Below are 17,308 nucleotides of genomic sequence, written 5' to 3' on the forward strand. Positions count from 1 at the left end.
CCAGGTATCCTGCTCCCCCAGGCACAGTGGCTTTCTAGGTGAGAAATCTGCATAAGGGGGAACTTTCGTATTTTAATGTTTTGTTTTAGTTTTTCTAAAACATCCCATATACTCAGGTGGAGACACAAGTTTCATCAAATATCATTCTGCCCCCTGCCTTATACACAGTTGTCCTCCCAATCAACGGTTGTAGATGCAGGCATTATAAGCACGGATGTGGAGAGTTTGGAGCCCATTCGCTTTACCATCTTTCATTACAAATTATGAAACCAGGGCCCAGAGAGGGCATATGACTCACAAAGGTCACATAGTAAGTCAGTAGCAGAGAGATTAGAACCCATCCCTCATTATGCCAGACACAGGGACAAGCTCAACAGATTGACATGAGTCACGTAATCCCCCGGAACACACAAAAGCACATGTCCTTTGTCTTCCTATTTGCATGCTTATGTATTATCGCCCTCCTCCCTCAAAAACCAGTGGGCCCAAGCACAGAGGGACAGAAGCAGTGAGACCACTGGGCAAAGTCAGGGAAAGAAGCCAAAAACAAAAGCAAGGAAATGGAGGGACGGAAGGAGACATTGTCTACACCATACATATTAAGTGAGGCATTCAAGGACACCTAGACTTGCACAGGACAGCAAGTAGACAAGAATGGAAAGAATAAATGGACTGAAACACGAGCAGACACTGGAGGTATAAGCAGAGGATAGAAAGAAGGAGCACAGAGAGATGCTTTGGGACATCTGAGTCGTCGTCGTCTTCTTTTTTTTTTTTTTAAAGATTTTATTTATTTATTCATGAGAGACACACAGAGAGAGAGAGAGAGAGGCAGAGACACAGGCAGAGGGAGAAGCAGGCTCCATGTACCGGAAGCCCGACGTGGGACTCAATCCCAGGTCTCCAGGATCAGGCCCTGGGCTGAAGGCGGCGCTAAACCACTGAGCCACCCAGGCTGCCCCACATCTGAGTCTTCTTAAGAGGACAGTTGGGGGCACCGTTATGACTTTCCCAGCTGGTGCTCCAACTCTTTCTATATAGTCATGGATGGCACTGCTGTTTGTTAGGAACATTAGAACCATGATTTCCTTTAATGTTCCTTTGTAATGACCCTTTGAAGTCAGTAGTAGATCACCCCATTTTAAGGATGAAGAAGCAAAAAAAAAAAAAAAAGGGATGAAGAAGCAAAGATTTAGGTCACATGACTTGCTGGAGGTTGCACAGGTTGGGAGGACTGGATTTCAGTGCAGTGGATTTAGAGCAGTCTGGCTTCAGAGCTAGGTTCTGAACTTCTGCATTACATGGTTTCTGAACACAATTCCGGTCTTCTCTGGTGCTGCTCTTCTCCCCTTGCCCCTGCTCTGCCAACTGGATCAGAGATGGCTCAGGTGTTTACCCTGCCTGAGGTCTCCCAAAGGTCAGATGCAGGCCCCAGGCCTTGACATTCTCTACCTCCATCTAGCTCTCAAATTCTGCTTCCCCAAGGGACCTGCATATCCTCAACCCCAATGGTTGTACTTCTAGGAGCAAGAGGACTCTTCCCTTTGAGGAAGTTCTGGGCTGGAGATTGACTTGGGCACAGAAGACTGGTCCCAAGTCTGGAGAGAGCCTGAGGGCCAGGTAGGGGAGTCTTCAGCCTCTCTCACTCACTCTCCTTGTTGCTCAGTGTTTCCTGGGATCGGGCTGGGGTAGGTTAATCCCCCGGGGACAGCTTGGTGACCTCTTCTTGGGGACAGAGATCATGGGCCTGATGGAGGCCCCGATATACCTGGCTCACTTGAGACTTGAAATCAGACTCAGACTCTTTAAAGAGCCAGGGAGATGGACCTGGAAGGGCACACACCAACAGACACAGTGGATGCTGCACTCGTGCTGTTCCTCTGCGTGCAGGAACACCAACCTCTGGAAAGGGGTGTTGGCATGAAGATGTGGGCTCTGGACCCAGGGAGATGGTCAACTCTTCTAACCCCATTATTTCATTTTTCTTTTTCTTCCAACAGTTCAGCTGCTCATGGGGAAACACAGTACCTGCAGGCATCTTGACTACCTCTGAGAGTCCCTCAGGATGTTTTGTTTTAGTTGTTCTAAAACATCCCGTATACTCAGGTGGAGACACAAGTTTCTTTGCCAGTCTCCTAACTATTTTGGGGGATATCTCTGCTGGTCTCCCCACTGTCTCTGCCAGTCTCTCCACCATCTCTGGGAAGATCTCTGCCAGTCTCCCCACTGTGTTCACAAGTCTCCCTACCATCTCTGTTGCTCTCCCCACTGTCTCTGCCAGTCTCCCTACCGTCTCTAGGGAGATCTCTGACGGTCTCTGCACTATCTTTGTGTTTCTCACCAGGTTCTTCAACTTCTGGGCGTTTTCTCATTAGTCCTCAGACTTCAGATACGACCATTTCTGAGAGCACTGCGGTAACAGTCTCGGCTCCACCAGGTGATATTTCTGTTGCTCAATCCAGCTCTGAAGGGCTCTGTGGCTCGGGGCGGCGGCGGGGGCCGGGGGTGGGGGGGCGGTGTTGTGCTTGGCCATGTGTAAGTTGACAGTTCCCCAGAACCTCACTGAAGCAGTGCTATGGCCTTGGTTGCTATACAAAGGCCCCCCCCTTCTGCATTTTAGTTTACAAATTTTTTCTCTTACAGTTAGTGTCTTTTGTATCCTACCTAAGACTTTTTTTGCCTACATCCAGATCATAAAAATATTCTCCTATGTATTCTCTGGAAGCTTTATTATTTAGGCTCTGAAATTTAAACCTATTAAATTAAATTAAAGCCTATTAAATTAAATTACATTATTAAGTTAAATTAAGCCTATGATCTATCTTCAATTAATTTCTGTGTATGGAGTGCAATAGAGGTTGGTTCATCTATTCCCTTACGGATAATTGGTTGCCCCAGAACCATTTATTTCAAAGACCCTCCCTCTCTGCCCGCCATCGAATTGTGTGAGTGCCTTTATCAAAAGTCCAGTGAGCATGCAGGTGTGGATCTATTTCCGGATTCTATTCCATCCTGTCTGTTATTATGTCAGTGCCACAGTACTACATGACTGCAATTCTGTAGCAAGTTTCAAGATCTGGTAGGATAAGACTTCTTTTTGTTTTCTTTTTTTTTTTAATTTTTATTTATTTATGATAGTCACACAGAGAGAGAGAGAGAGAGGCAGAGACACAGGCAGAGGGAGAAGCAGGCTCCATGCGCCGGGAGCCCGACGTGGGATTCGATCCCGGGTCTCCAGGATCGCGCCCTGGGCCAAAGGCAGGCGCCAAACCGCTGCGCCACCCAGGGATCCCTGGATAAGACTTCTACTTCTCTTTTGCTTTAGGATTTCTTGGCCATTCTCAGTCTTCATTTTCATAGAATCAGTTCATCAACTTGTACCAACAACTTGCTAGGATTTTGACTGAGGGGGCACTGGACATAGTTTCTGCTTCTGCTCTTACTTTGATCTCTTCTGGCCTTCGAGGACCTGTCTCCCTCACAGCAGCCCCTGGAACTGCTCCCACTGTGCCTGGCCTTCCACACCCAGCCTGGCTATCTCCAGAGGTTCTACTTCCATAATAGCTGGAGTGGCCACCACGTGCTCTGAGCTCAGCCTCCAGACCAGTAAGTGCCCTTATTTGCATTGGATCATTTACCAGTAAAGATGTTGGTTGGGCCTATTCTCTCTTATTCTTCTGCAGCCAGTCCTGGCTCTGGGACAGGAATGCAGGGACAGGCATGAGTGCTTGCTTTCAACTGTGTTTTGAGCATGTCTGAGGATGTCCACAATTCTTAAAGGGGTTTTGGTTTTGGTATTCCCTCGAGCTTCTGGTCACACCAACAGCCAGATATTTGTTACCTGACTACTTCCTTAAAAAGTTTCCAACTTCCTTCCTCATGGCCTGATCTGTCTTTCTGGTGCAAGAAACATCCCCTCCAAGGATCCTGTTCCCCCTCCTCCCTCTGTTGCATCTTCTTCTCTCCTATGTTCCTATCAGAGGAGACATGGCCAGGCTCCCCCCAGGTAGCTGAGAGCAGGAAATGAGGGGAGAGCACACAGGGCAACAGGCTCTGGCTCCCCTTGATAGCTAGCATCAGGCCAGGGTGGTGGGAAGTACCAGAGTTCAGAAGGAGAGAGGCTTACCTGGATATCCTCATAGCAGACACATTGCTGATTGAGAGAGACATAGACAACAAAGCCAGAGGTATTGGAGGAAAGTTCAAAAAGATGGAAAGATGTGGATGTCAGCAAGGAGTTTAGAGACCAACAGAATGCATCCACAGCTGCTGGGGAAGAGGTGGCTGCAACTTGGAAGGAAGCCCTTAAAAAAACCCTCCATTGAGATTCTCTTTTCAAGATTATAGGAGAGAACTCCACAGAGAGTTGTGGTCTCTGAGTTGTATAGACATCAGAGTCCCAGAGGAAAAGAGAAGGAGGGCAATGGGAAGCTGGGGGGTGAGGTCTCAGCAGCCTTGGTCGCTATTCCTCTCTTCTTCAGGAGAAGAGTTCCATCCCAGACTGGGCCATCCTACTGATCACTCTCACTGTGATGACAGCAATGGTCAGCCTACCGCATGGTGTCAAGAAGGTGAGTGAAGCTGTGGCCCAAATGTGTGGGTCCCAAAGGCCAGTGGGGCTGGGACCTGGCATTCCAGGACTTTGAGAAGAACAAGAGTTCAAGGGAGAAGGATGACAGCTTGTCACACTTTGGGAGAGGTGAGGGGGGATAAGGGAACCTTGTCTGGGTGGCTAAAACACTGACCAGGCAGGGATGAGGACTTGGGGCCACCGAAAGAGAGGCTGGGAAGGGCTGGAGGCTGCCACGGAGACACTAAATTCAACTCTAGGTAGTGCAGATCTGTCTGCTCTCTGGATCACATTAACCTGGGTGTTGAATCCTAGCTCTACCAATATAGCTGTGACCTTGTGCCATCTTGCAGGGTGCATTGCCTGGGAGGCAGGCTGCCCAGTTCTGAGGAGTCAGTCTTTGGCCTGATGCCATGGAGCCTCATCAATTTCCCATTAATTGCATTAATGAGCAGGTGACCTGTTCTCTTCTCACTCATTCCATTCTGCCTAGGGCTTAGGGACAAATCATACCAAATGACGAGAGAAATTCAGATGTCTGGTCCTCAGATCTGCCATGAGCCTCACTGCCCTGAGGCCCAGTAGATCCTGACCCTCTCCCCTCTCTCTGCCTGCTGTACTTCCTCCAGAAAGGCGTTAGGCCATCCAGGCACCCACTGCATACAGTGCAATAGTTGACTACTTACTGATTGTCTACTGTGTACCAAGCACTGTTTCAGGTGATAGGGAAGCAGCAGTGATCAGGGCAAAGACCTTGCCTACAGGGTGCTTACTTTACATGACAGGAGACCCACTGCGAACAAATGAAGCAAGTCATAGAGGGGTGATGACTTGGACACCTGGACCTATGGCTTTCCCTCTCCTTGATCTTGGTAGTTTGTCCACCACTGCAACTCCAGCCTCAGAGACTGTCATTTGGGACTCCAGTGAATGAAGTTTGACAGTCTTCTGAACTAATGCTTGCTTTAGGCAAGAAATCAAGAGGAAGGAAAGAGGGAGACTCCAGGAGATCCTAGAAATGAGATGCATTTCTATAGGGGTAGATGGTGGCTTGGAGGCAAAGAGATGGCTGCTGGGCTGATGTGGGAGGGGGAAAGGAGAGGTAGGCTGAAGTCAGAGCCCCTGCTCACCAAGCATCTCCACCAAAGATAAATCTCAACCTCTGTGTCCTGTCTGCATCCTTGGTGAAGTGTGTGATGTCATATCCTGGGCTTCTTTATCTGTCTTGTTACTTGTCTCTCACTGTCTCCACTGCTTCCACATCTTATTGTGTCATCTCTGAACATCTAGAAGCATCTGTCTCTGCAGTAGTGGGTCACGTGAGGGCTTTCCTCTTTGCTCTTTCACCTGATACTCATGGACAGCTCCACCCAGGGAAAAAAGAGTGACCATGTATGAGTAAGGGGTGTGGAGAGCCAGGCTGACGTGAGAGAGGTGGGAGGGCAAATGTGAAGCTGGAGAAGAAGCAGGATTTGGATCTCCTCCCAGAACCTGAGCACCCAGTGATCCCCTCTGTCCCACTCATCAAAGCTCAGTCCCTCTAGAGCCAAGCCATTTGCTTTCTACCTCCTCAGAGCCCTGGAGGCCGCCCCTACCCAGTCCCCTCTCCCTTCACGGGGCTGGGTCAAGAGTCTGCCCCCTCTGTGTCCCTTTTCCCAGATCCCACCCATTCAGCAGGCACCCAGATGCTTGGCTCCATGACGCAGCAGCTGCGGTCTCCCGTTATCAGGGCACCCCTGTGGGGTGGGGTGGTTCCATTTGTTTAAGGTTTAGGCTGAGGAGCCCCAGCCCCCATGACGTCAAATATGGACCCATATAAGCTGAGGGGACCCCAGCCCATGGTCCCAAGCAGCTGTCCAACTCCAACATGGCCCAGGCAGCCCTCTGCATCCGCTCCACCTTCGGCCTCCAGTGCTACCTCCTCTTCCTTCTAGGTTCTTGGGAGTCAGGTAAGTTGCCTTTAGAGGCAAATGGGTCACCATAATACAGGGAGACAGAAGACAGAGAGGGATTATTTCTTAGAAGAAATAGGGTTGAATGAACAATCATAGAAATGAACAACAGGTGAATGTGTGATGGGAAGGGGTATGGGTACAGGGTTGTTGCAAAAATTGCCTAGGGTGTTCATTGCTCAAATTTGCTGGCTAACGGGCAGGTAGAAGATGAAACCCAGCCTGTGCTCTGCTTCTCAAGACATGGCCTGAAAGCCTGCCTCCACCCAGAAAGGGGCTTCTTCCAGTTTACATAAAGACACTGTACAGGCTGGCAGTCCTGGGTAGATAGCAGTGGGGACCTGACATTCGCTGAGCATCTGCTATGTGCAAGAAACTCACAGGTGCTCACAATACTTCATCTCATTTGATCTCCTCAAATCCCCTGAGGTGATTAATAATATCCCACTTGATAGTGAGGAGAGTGTGACCTAGAGAGATAAAGGGACTTGTCCAAAGTCGTGCAGCTAGAGGGTAGTGAACAAGGAGTCTGACACTCCACACTGCCTGCTGCCCTCAAGAGGCACAGGGTGCATTTCTTTCCAGAAGCCTTGCTCTATGCTGACCTTGGTTCTACTCTGAAGTCTGGCCCATTTAACTATTCTGTACTTCCTCACACCTGGCTAATGCCAATAGATGATGCTTACTGAGCACTTCCTGTGTGGTAGTAGGCATTATTCTAGGCACTTCATCCACATTCATTTATTTAATCCAATAGCAGCTCCATAAGGCATGTATGGTTTTGTCCCCCTACAAATAGTTGAGAAACAACCCAGGGCTTTGGTGAAAAAATGTATATGGAAAAGTTTAGAGGATCCCTGGGTGGCTCAGCAGTTAAGCGTCTACCTTTGGCCCAGGGCGTGATCCTGGAGTCCCGGGATGGAGTCCCACATCAGGCTCCCTGCATGGAGCCTGCTTCTCCCTCTGCCTGTGTCTCTGCCTCTCTATCTCTCTTTTTCTCTCATGAATAAATAAATAAAATCTTTAAAAAAAGAAAGAAAAATTTAATGAGCAAAACAGAGCCTACAAGTTAAATCATCAAATTAGTTCACTTAGTTAAGAAAGAGTTCTGTGACTGACCCCAGGGAGTGGAGAGGCCAACACAGGGGCAGCTTGGAGGGGACCTGGATGATTCAAAGAAGGGTCTTCATAAGGCAGACACACACAAATAGATTCAGAAAAACTAAGTACTGGATACCGTTATCCATGGCAATGATGTTGATGATTGCAAGCCAGGGCCCAGAAAGTTGTGAGTCTGGATGCTCCAGATAATATTTGGGGCAGGGCAGGTAGAAGGTGCTTCTTCTAATAGTGTTTGACTGAGGGTGATATTGGAGGAAGTTTCTCCTTCCCTGAGCTCAGGTCACATTGGGGCTCAGCTCAGATAGGGGTGTGGGGACCAAACATATGGTGGATGGTAGGGCTGAGAAATCTTCAAGCTGCCTCTGCTAGGTCTTAGTGGTCCCTTCTATTTGTGCCCTGACTTGATGTCCTTCCCCTACCTCAAGGGTCTGGGGACAGAGGCACCAGAGCCATCCTCAGCCCCCCAATCTTCAGGCTTCCTGTCAGGCTGCTATCCCACCTGCTGCTCTCCAACACCTTCCTTTGTGCTGCTGCACAGGAAGAGGAATCTACTCATGCCCAGAGTAGAAGGGCATGAGTCATGAATCAACTCCATACACATTCACTTTTTTTTAATATATTTTTTAAAGATTTTATTTATTTATTCATAGAGACAGAGAGAGAGAGGCAGAGACACAAGCAGGCACCATACAGAGACCTGATGTGGGACTCGATCCCGGGTCTCCAGGATCACGCCCTGGGCTGCAGGCGGCACTAAACCGCTGCGCCACTGGGGCTGCCCCACACATTCACTTTTGAGGGAGATTTGCTCTAGGGCACAGACAGGTACAGGGAAGACTTGAGATCCAAATTCCAGTCCAGGAGATTCTGGACTCTCTGCATGTTGCCTGGGTGGGAGGGAGGGGAGGGCTGAGGGAAGGGCCATGGCAGTGGACGCTCAGATCCTGTAGAGAAGAGCAAGTGGATGATAGGTCAGGAGGGCTTGAGACTGGGATAAGGCTGGGATGGGGTCAAGTTGGAGCTGGAATGTGGGTCCCACTGGGCACATGACTATGTCCAGCAGGGAGTAAGGCCAGGGTAGAGAGAGGAGGGGTGACTGGGTTGCATATAGACCATTAGCCCACAGTTCTGGACCTTCTCTCCCATTTATCCACAGGACTAGTCAATACCCAGACTCAGATAACTGAATCTTAGAACCCCAGGGTCTGCAGTCATAGAACCAGAGGTGCAGAAACTAGATTAAATTATCTCTGAGGGGAGCACAAATGGGGCTGAGGTCTTGGAGAGAATCTAAAAAGGTTGTTTTCCTACACTAAATGTTATTTAGTTTAGGACGCCTGGGTGGCTCCGTGGTTGAGCGTCGGCCTTTAGCTCAGGTCATGATCCTGGGGTCCCACAACAGGCTCTTAGTGGGGAGCCTACTTCTCCCTCTGCCTGTGTCTCTGCCTTTGTGTATGTCTGTGTGTCTCTCATGAATAAATAAATGAGATCTTTAAAAATAAATAAATAAATGTTACTTGGTTTAATTTATATGACAGAAATAATATATGCTCACTATAGAAACTGGAAAATTGAAAAAATGAGAAAGAAAAATAAAATCTCTCCTAATACCCTCCAGTTCCCCACTCAGGCAACCATTTGAGTATATTTCTCTTTACTCTTTTTGCTCTGAGTTTTAGGTCACATAATGAGCTTATGCTCTATAGACATTTCAAGCATTTATCCATATTATTACATATGAAGTAAGCCATTTTTTTAGGGACAGGACACCAAGAAACATTAGATATCCTCTTTTGGGCAAGGCTGCTCTGATAGAGACCCTGTATCATGAGTCACCTACCTGGATATCCACCGTCTTTTCAAATAATATAATGAAACAGATTGAACAGACCTTTGGAATTGCACATAGTTTTGATGCTGTGGGATTTGTTTTCATTCTCTCTCTCTCTCTTTTTTGGTATATTTTTTTATTGGAGTTCGATTTACCAACATATAGCATAACATCCAGTGCTCATCCCGTCAAGTGCCCCCCTCAGTGCCCGTCCCCCAGTCACCCAATCCCCCCGTCCATCTCCCTTTCTACTACCCCTTGTTCATTTCCCAGAGTTAGGAGTCTCTCATGTTCTGTCACCCTCACTGTTATTTCCCACTCATTTTCTCTCCTTTCCCCTTTATTCCCTTTCACTATTTTTTATATTCCCCAAATGAATGAGACCATATAATGTTTGTCCTTCTCCAATTGACTTACTTCACTCAGCATCATACATACCCTCCAGTTCCATCCACGTCGAAGCAAATGGTGGGTATTTCTCGTTTCTAATAGCTGAGTAATATTCCATTGTATACATAGACCACAGCTTCTTTATCCATTCATCTTTCGATGGACACTGAGGCTCCTTCCACAGTTCATTCTTTAATCCAGGCTGAGCATCCACCTCCAGTATCTTGTGCTAAAGCCAGATTTTCCTGTGCCTATCAGTGACCAAAAAAAGTTATTTTCAGACCATTATTGTGGTCAGTGAAATGAATATCTCATGGTGAAAACTTCCTAGGGAACTAAAACTGCTACTAGATAGATCTACTGGGGAGAAGAGATAGTCACCTCATGGTTGGGGGCGGGGAGTATTAGTCACTGATTTGCCTTATGGTTAAGCTCAGAACCAAGGAATTGTTTGAGTTTTGATTCCAGATTTTATAATCGATGGTTCAACAATTGTGTGATGTAGGTCTGGAATTTTAAGATCTAGTTATCTGAGTCTAGTTATTGACTATGTGGCACCTGGGGTTATATGACAACCAATATCCCAGAACCGGTATGCTTCAGGACTTCTTTTAATATCTCAGGGGCTCAATCATTTCACATGACAAAAATTACCCTTTGGTTTTCCAAACTTTGGAGGTCACAGTTATGTTTGCTTTTTTTTTTTTTTTAACTTAAATGTGCATAGGAAAGGTTGTTTCTGAAGAGTTTTCATCAGTCTTAAAATATTCTGTCAATCACCTATTCAACAAATATGTATAAAGTGCTTCCTTTAGGCTGGGGACCTAGCAATGAATAAAACAAATATAAATCCCTGCCATTGTAGGAAGTATTCATTATGTACTAGAGAATGATGAGTGTCACACTGATAAAACACAGCAAGGAGAAGTGGCCCAGGAATGTGGGCTGCCTTTTGGAAGAGGTGGTCAAGGCAGGCCTCATATGGGCATATGGTCAGGAGAGATAGCAGGGGCTGCAGAAGATCACGGGATCAGGCTCCCCTTACCAGGAGAAAAGGGCAAAGTATGAGACTGTTTCAAAGACTACAATTTGGATTCAAGAAACACTTTAAAGAATCGTCTATGCTCAAGCTGATGTAGTCGACATCATTGTCATTTACAGTTAAGGACGTGGAGTTCATGAATATTTAAGTGACCTAAGCAAGGATGCAAATCTGGTGAGGGACAAAGCCTAAACTCTAATCCTGTCCTCTGATTCTTTAAGACCAGTGGAATTTGCCACTGTGCTGCTACTGCTCATTTATTCACTCTATGGATATTTATTCATCCCTTATCACATTTAAAAGCATCTGGGATGGGGATGCATGGGTGGCTCAGTCAGTTAAACAACCAACTCTTGATTTCAGCTCAGTGCATGATCAGAGAGAGGGTCATGAGACTGAGCCCTGTGTGTGCTGAGTGTAGAGCTTCATGCTGACTGTGGAGCCTGCTTCAGATTCTCTCTCTCCCTCTCTCCTCACCCAACTCTCTCTAACATAAATAAATAAAAAATAAAAGCATCTGAGGTTTAGTGAGAAGACTGACTTTTCCAACTATTTAATCTCTTTGAACTTCCTTTCCTTATCTATAAAACTATAAGGTCATATACTTGTCCTTATAGGTTTGTGGTGAAGATTAAATAAACAAATATAGAAACAGCATTCTTTAGGGGTTCCACAGATGCCAGTGTTCTTCCTTTCCCAACAGTTGGGCTGACCTATAGTTTGTATAATATAGTCTTAACCAGTCTGGGCCTGGGGACCCAGGACTTTGGCTCAACTTCTTACTTGGGGGATGTCCTTGGGGAGATTACTCAACCTCTCTGAATCTTGTATACTCATCTATAAAAAGGGAAGAATAGTGAATAGTTCTCAACTTCAAAGGGCTGTTTTCAGAAGCAAATGAGTTAATACATGTCCTCATTCATATGACCTGCCTGTCTCACAGTAAGTATGCAAGAGAGGTTGGCCATGGCTATAGCTATGGAGTTGTGTGCAAGGCACCATTCTTCCAGTGTAAAACTTGAAACTCAATTTTCTTGGCTGTAAAATAGGGAGACTGATAGCTTCAAAGGCACCTTTTGGGAGGTTGTGAGATCAGTCACTCTAGAAGAAAATCCAGAAATGTCTATGAGGCAAATCAGAATCAGAATGTCTATGAGGCAACCACCTGAGATCTTGGCCCAGAGAATGTGGCCAATGAACAGCAGCTATAACTGGGATTGTTGCTGAGGGAATCAAAGAATAGAACTAACACAGTAGAGTAAGAGCCTGATAATTCAGTCCTCCTTTATCTCCCTAACATTGAATCCCTTCAGAGACTTGGGCTTCTGTAGTACCCTCACCCTCTTCTTTTCCCTCCTATATTTCTTTCAAGGGGTTCCCCAGCCTCCTACTCTCTTTGGCAGCAGGGAGGTGGGTGGATCATGGTTTTCTGTGATTGGGAATGGGTCCAGGTTCTGGTTTCCACCTTGAGCTAACAGAGACTGGAAATCTCAGTTATGTAACAACAGTCTCTCACTCTTTGGCGATCTCCTGGCTAGGTATCAGAGACATCTCCTCTGTCCCCATTGGTTGTTTTTCCACATAATTAAGGCCCATATCTGTTCACTGATAGAAGTGTTTTCTCTCACACCCTGTCCTTAAATATAGTCAGTCCCTTCCAGAATTCAGCTGCCTCATTCACTCCTCTCAAGACCCCCAAGCAGATATCTTTTTCTCTTAGGAGGGTGATCTTTATTCCAGATGGCATTAGGTGTGTGAAGGGCTGGGGGGAACCATAGGGATTGAGTCATCTCATTTACTTCTCTGCATTCAGACCAAACTTTAACACCAAAATGAAAATTTCCCATCTCCCTCCTATACCCACCCTCCATCTCACTTCTTATCTTTCTCTCATTCATCATCTGTATCTACTTATTAATACCCATGGGAAGCTCTGCCAGAAATCTTACTCAGTCTCTCACAGTTACATTTGGGATGGAGCTGGAATGTTAAGGAAAGATGGAAATTCTGATATTTGCTCTTTCCTCTCAGCTCTGTAATGTAAAGGGAACTCCATTCCATAAGTATATAAATTCTAAAGGAGCATTTGTGGAGCAAAATGACAGTTAATACCTGATCTCAAAATCTTATGATTTGATAGGCAGGGCAGGAGGTAGAGGTTGATAGGCACACAAATAACTGTAATGTGAAGTTGAAAGTAGCAGGAAAGGGTATTAACAAAGAATTTTTTGAGCACTCAGATGAAGCTAGATCATATGTGCTTGGAGGGATCTGGAAAGATGCCAGAAAACCAGAAAGGTCTGAAATTGAGAACTGAAGAGTAGAGGTGGCATTTTTGCTGAAGGCACCACCTGAACAAAGGTCCAGAGACTAGAGGAGACAGTGGGGATTATATATCATAGTATTATGAGGATACTGGCTGGGAGATATACCTAAGGTAATAAAGGGATCCTTAGAGATAGAGGTGGGCAGAGAAGCAAGAAAGAACATAATGGAAGTTTCTTATTTGCTTTTCTTGCTTCACAGGTGCTACCGCATTTCGAGAACTTCAGAAAACTGGTGTTTCCCCAGCATCTGATCATTTGTTACCTCCTACTTCAGGCCTTGTTTATAGTACACTCTCTGATTATACTGCTCTTCATTTAGGCCACAACCCTCTAGACCTCACTAAATCTACAGAAATCCATAAGCGAAAAAGTCATTGCAATACTACACACCATATCAAGCCAACTTACAAACCGATAGATAACCCTCAAAATTCTACAAGTGATTATGAAGTTTCTCCTTCTTCTGAAAAAAAACCCAGCAATCAAGGAAAAAACCCAAATATCCAGAATAGACGCCCTATTGATCCTAATGACTCTACTAACACACATAAAGGACTGTCTGGTGCAAAATATTCAACCCTAGCACCCAAGAGAAAACCATTTTGCAATAAGCCCAATGTAAGCAAAATAGGTACAGGAAACATACATAAAACTGCAACATCGTTTGGAAACACCATCACTACTTTAGACAGTAAAAGCACTACTTCACACAAGACCATAATTCCTGTCCACACCTCAGTCAATACAGAGATCAACAAAATACCTACATCTTCCTCAGGCAAAAGCACAGCAGTCACAAAGTCTACAAGAATCCCAGAAAGGTCAGAAGGAGCTGAAGATGGTAAAATAGTTGCTAGTTCCGGAACTACGGTTGCCTCAGGCAAGACTGTGAGGAAGACTACAGAACACATAAACAGGATCACATCACCCATTGAAAAGATTACACAAATACTAACAACACTTACAGAACACAAACAAAGGACTGTGTCAGCTCATATAAATACCACAAGATCACTAGAAAGCCCACTGGGACATGGGAAAGAGGCCACATTGGCTAATAAGACAACCCCAAGAATCCAAGCAGAGTCTACAAAACATGGAGAAGAGACTAAATCAGCCAATGGGAAGACCACAACAACCCAAGAAAAGTCCAAGAAACATGGACAGAACACCACTCCAGCCAGCAGTAAGACAATGAAAGCCCCAGAAGATCCCAAATACCATGGAAAGAAGACCACAAGAGCCCTAGAAGGGCCCAAGGATGATGGAAAGAAGACCACTCCAGCCAACACTACGAGAGCCCTGGGAGGACTCAAGAATCCTGGGGAGAAGACCACCACAGTCATTGGGAAGACCACCAGTACCGCAGAAGGGCCCCCAGACCATGGAAGGAAGACCGCTGCAGCGAGCGGGAAGACCACGAGAGCACTGGGAGGACTCAAGAATCCTGGGGAGAAGACCACCACCGTCAGCGGGAAGACCACCAGTACCGCAGAAGGGCCCCCAGACCATGGAAGGAAGACCGCTGCAGCGAGCGGGAAGACCACGAGAGCCCTGGGAGGACTCAAGAATCCTGGGGAGAAGACCACCACCGTCAGCGGGAAGACCACCAGTACCGCAGAAGGGCCCCCAGACCATGGAAGGAAGACCGCTGCAGCGAGCGGGAAGACCACGAGAGCACTGGGAGGACTCAAGAATCCTGGGGAGAAGACCACCACCGTCAGCGGGAAGACCACCAGTACCGCAGAAGGGCCCCCAGACCATGGAAGGAAGACCGCTGCAGCGAGCGGGAAGACCACGAGAGCCCTGGGAGGACTCAAGAATCCTGGGGAGAAGACCACCACCGTCAGCGGGAAGACCACCAGTACCGCAGAAGGGCCCCCAGACCATGGAAGGAAGACCGCTGCAGCGAGCGGGAAGACCACGAGAGCCCTGGGAGGACTCAAGAATCCTGGGGAGAAGACCACCACAGTCATTGGGAAGACCACCAGTACCGCAGAAGGGCCCCCAGACCATGGAAGGAAGACCGCTGCAGCGAGCGGGAAGACCACGAGAGCCCTGGGAGGACTCAAGAATCCTGGGGAGAAGACCACCACCGTCAGCGGGAAGACCACCAGTACCTCTCACATGAAGCTGAGTTCCACCATGTCAGAGATCCCAGACAATGAAAGCCATCCATATCAGAATGAAGATGGCTCACACAGAGGTGTTCATGCTGGAGGAAGGAGGGAGAATGATTCATTCCCTGCCTGGGCCATAGTTATTGTGGTCCTGGTGGCTGTGATTCTCTTCCTGATGTTCCTTAGCCTTATCTTCTTGGTAAGGGACAGGGATGCTACAAGGAAGTGAATCTATCAGATAGGAAGTTGATGAGAGATTATGGATCTGAACCAGCGGGTGTAATAAGCTCAGAAAAAGAGACATTGTGGTGTTGAGGGGATGGTAATATAGGGGTAGTGGTGGCGAAAACGATGGGGAAAGACAGTGATGCATGGGGCATGAATAGTGGCATGAGAATAAAGGATGTAGAATAGGGAAAAACTGTGTATTGGCGATAGAATCTGGGATGTGAGAATAGGGGATATAAAGGTAAGGAAAATTGGACAGAAGAGGGAATTGGAGATGAAATCTGGAGCTTAGCCCATGGGATCTGGGGCTGGAATAAGGATCAAGGTTTGGATGGAATCTTGGGAAAGGAGGAAGCTAAAGGTCGAGGATCAGGAATAATAGAATCAAAGGGTTATGGGTGTGGAGGAAGCAAGTGACATAGCAGATGGAGCCCATTTCTCCTTTCTCCTAATCACAGGTCTCCTATATGACAAAAACACGCCAGGCACTGATCCAGAACAAGGAGGACAATGACCCAGAAGATGATGGAGGCCCTAACTCCTACCCAGTCCACCTGATGGAGCAGCAGACTCTTGGCATGGGCCAGATCACTTCCCCACGGTGATCTCTCAGAAAGTGCCCAGCTCTTCCATGCTCTTCCATGAGGAGTTAGACTCACCGTTTGTAATTCCTAGACTCCGGGAAGGGCAAAGTATGGAAAGTTAACGGCATTCACCCTTCATCTGCTGTGTTCTTATTGAAACTGGTCTAGGGATGAGATGATAAGCAAGAAGATGTGAGTCTGGGAGATATAAAAGAAGGAATGAATAATATGAGCATGTGTAGAAGATGATGGTTTCAGAATGAAAAGCTGTTTGATGGACATATGGGATGGGCACCAAAATAGGACACCAAGTCTTGGGAAGAGCAGCATAGCTAAAGGAAGTTTGGGGGCAATGCCCCAGATCTGACTGGAAGTTGGGTTTCAGGACCAATCTATATTTCCATCTACTATTACTCAGACTGTGTGTGTAGTAAGCAGGCTTGTCTTTCAGTTCCCAGGACACTTAATCCCCTCCTTTTTAAAATGAATAAGTAAAAAAAAAAAGTAAAAAAAAAAAATAAAATGAATAAGTAAGATCTGAGAAAAAAAGAGGACTTATTTCTTTTTATCTTTTTTTTTTTTAATTTAAATTCAATTTGCCAACCTATAACACCCAGTGCTCATCCCATCAAGTGCCTAAGTGGACTTATTTCCTTCACCATCTTCCATACCTGGGAGAAAGGAAAAATCCAGAAAATATCATAAATATCTCTCATCTAGATAATTCTTCCCTCATCCCCCTGAATCCTTTTGCTTTTCTAAATGTCTACAGTAGGCATCTTGCCTGTTTGGCTTGATGGGTTGTAGTGGCATGCAGGGAGGGATTTTTGTTTGGCCTACAGTCTTACCCATTTATCCCCATCAGGACTTCCATGATGGTGTTCCCCACTCATCATTTATTTTCCTATCTGTTTTACCAAAAGCCAGTCCAGGCTTTTCCCTTTCCCTTTTCACCTTCTCCATTGCCCCCATTCTCTCTCTTCCTCACACAGTCACCCCAGATTCTGATTTTCCTCTTTGTAGGTATCTCATCTGGATTTTCTCTCCTACTCATTAAAGCCCTTTTACCTATTAGTGTTTGGCAGAGGGGGAAAGAATAGACAGATAATAGAGAGCTTCCTATTTATTGGTCTTTTTATAAT

The 17,308-nt window shown here is 46.4% G+C and overlaps 1 protein-coding gene across 1 annotated transcript; it reads left to right on the plus strand.

The window, feature by feature from the left end:
- Window positions 1-6,347: 6,347 nt before the first annotated feature.
- On the plus strand, window positions 6,348-16,696 carry MUCL3 (mucin like 3). The gene is made up of 3 exons (XM_038553467.1): window positions 6,348-6,519; window positions 13,434-15,553; window positions 16,041-16,696. Exons 1-3 carry the CDS (start codon window positions 6,438-6,440, stop codon window positions 16,185-16,187), a joined length of 2,349 nt encoding a protein of 782 aa, XP_038409395.1. The 5' UTR covers window positions 6,348-6,437; the 3' UTR covers window positions 16,188-16,696.
- The last annotated feature ends 612 nt before the right edge of the window (window positions 16,697-17,308 follow it).

The sequence above is a fragment of the Canis lupus genome, chromosome 12 (assembly GCF_011100685.1).
Source record: "Canis lupus familiaris isolate Mischka breed German Shepherd chromosome 12, alternate assembly UU_Cfam_GSD_1.0, whole genome shotgun sequence".
In the NCBI taxonomy this organism is placed as follows: domain Eukaryota; kingdom Metazoa; phylum Chordata; class Mammalia; order Carnivora; family Canidae; genus Canis; species Canis lupus.

What these genes read in the sequence shown, in the direction of transcription:
- MUCL3 (XM_038553467.1), top strand. Translation starts at nt 6,438, where the DNA reads ATGGCCCAGGCAGCCCTCTGCATCCGCTCCACCTTCGGCCTCCAGTGC. An exon ending in TCTAGGTTCTTGGGAGTCAG is followed by an intron (nt 6,520 to 13,433) that starts GTAAGTTGCCTT and finishes CTTGCTTCACAG; the next exon opens with GTGCTACCGCATTTCGAGAA. An exon ending in TCCTTAGCCTTATCTTCTTG is followed by an intron (nt 15,554 to 16,040) that starts GTAAGGGACAGG and finishes TCCTAATCACAG; the next exon opens with GTCTCCTATATGACAAAAAC.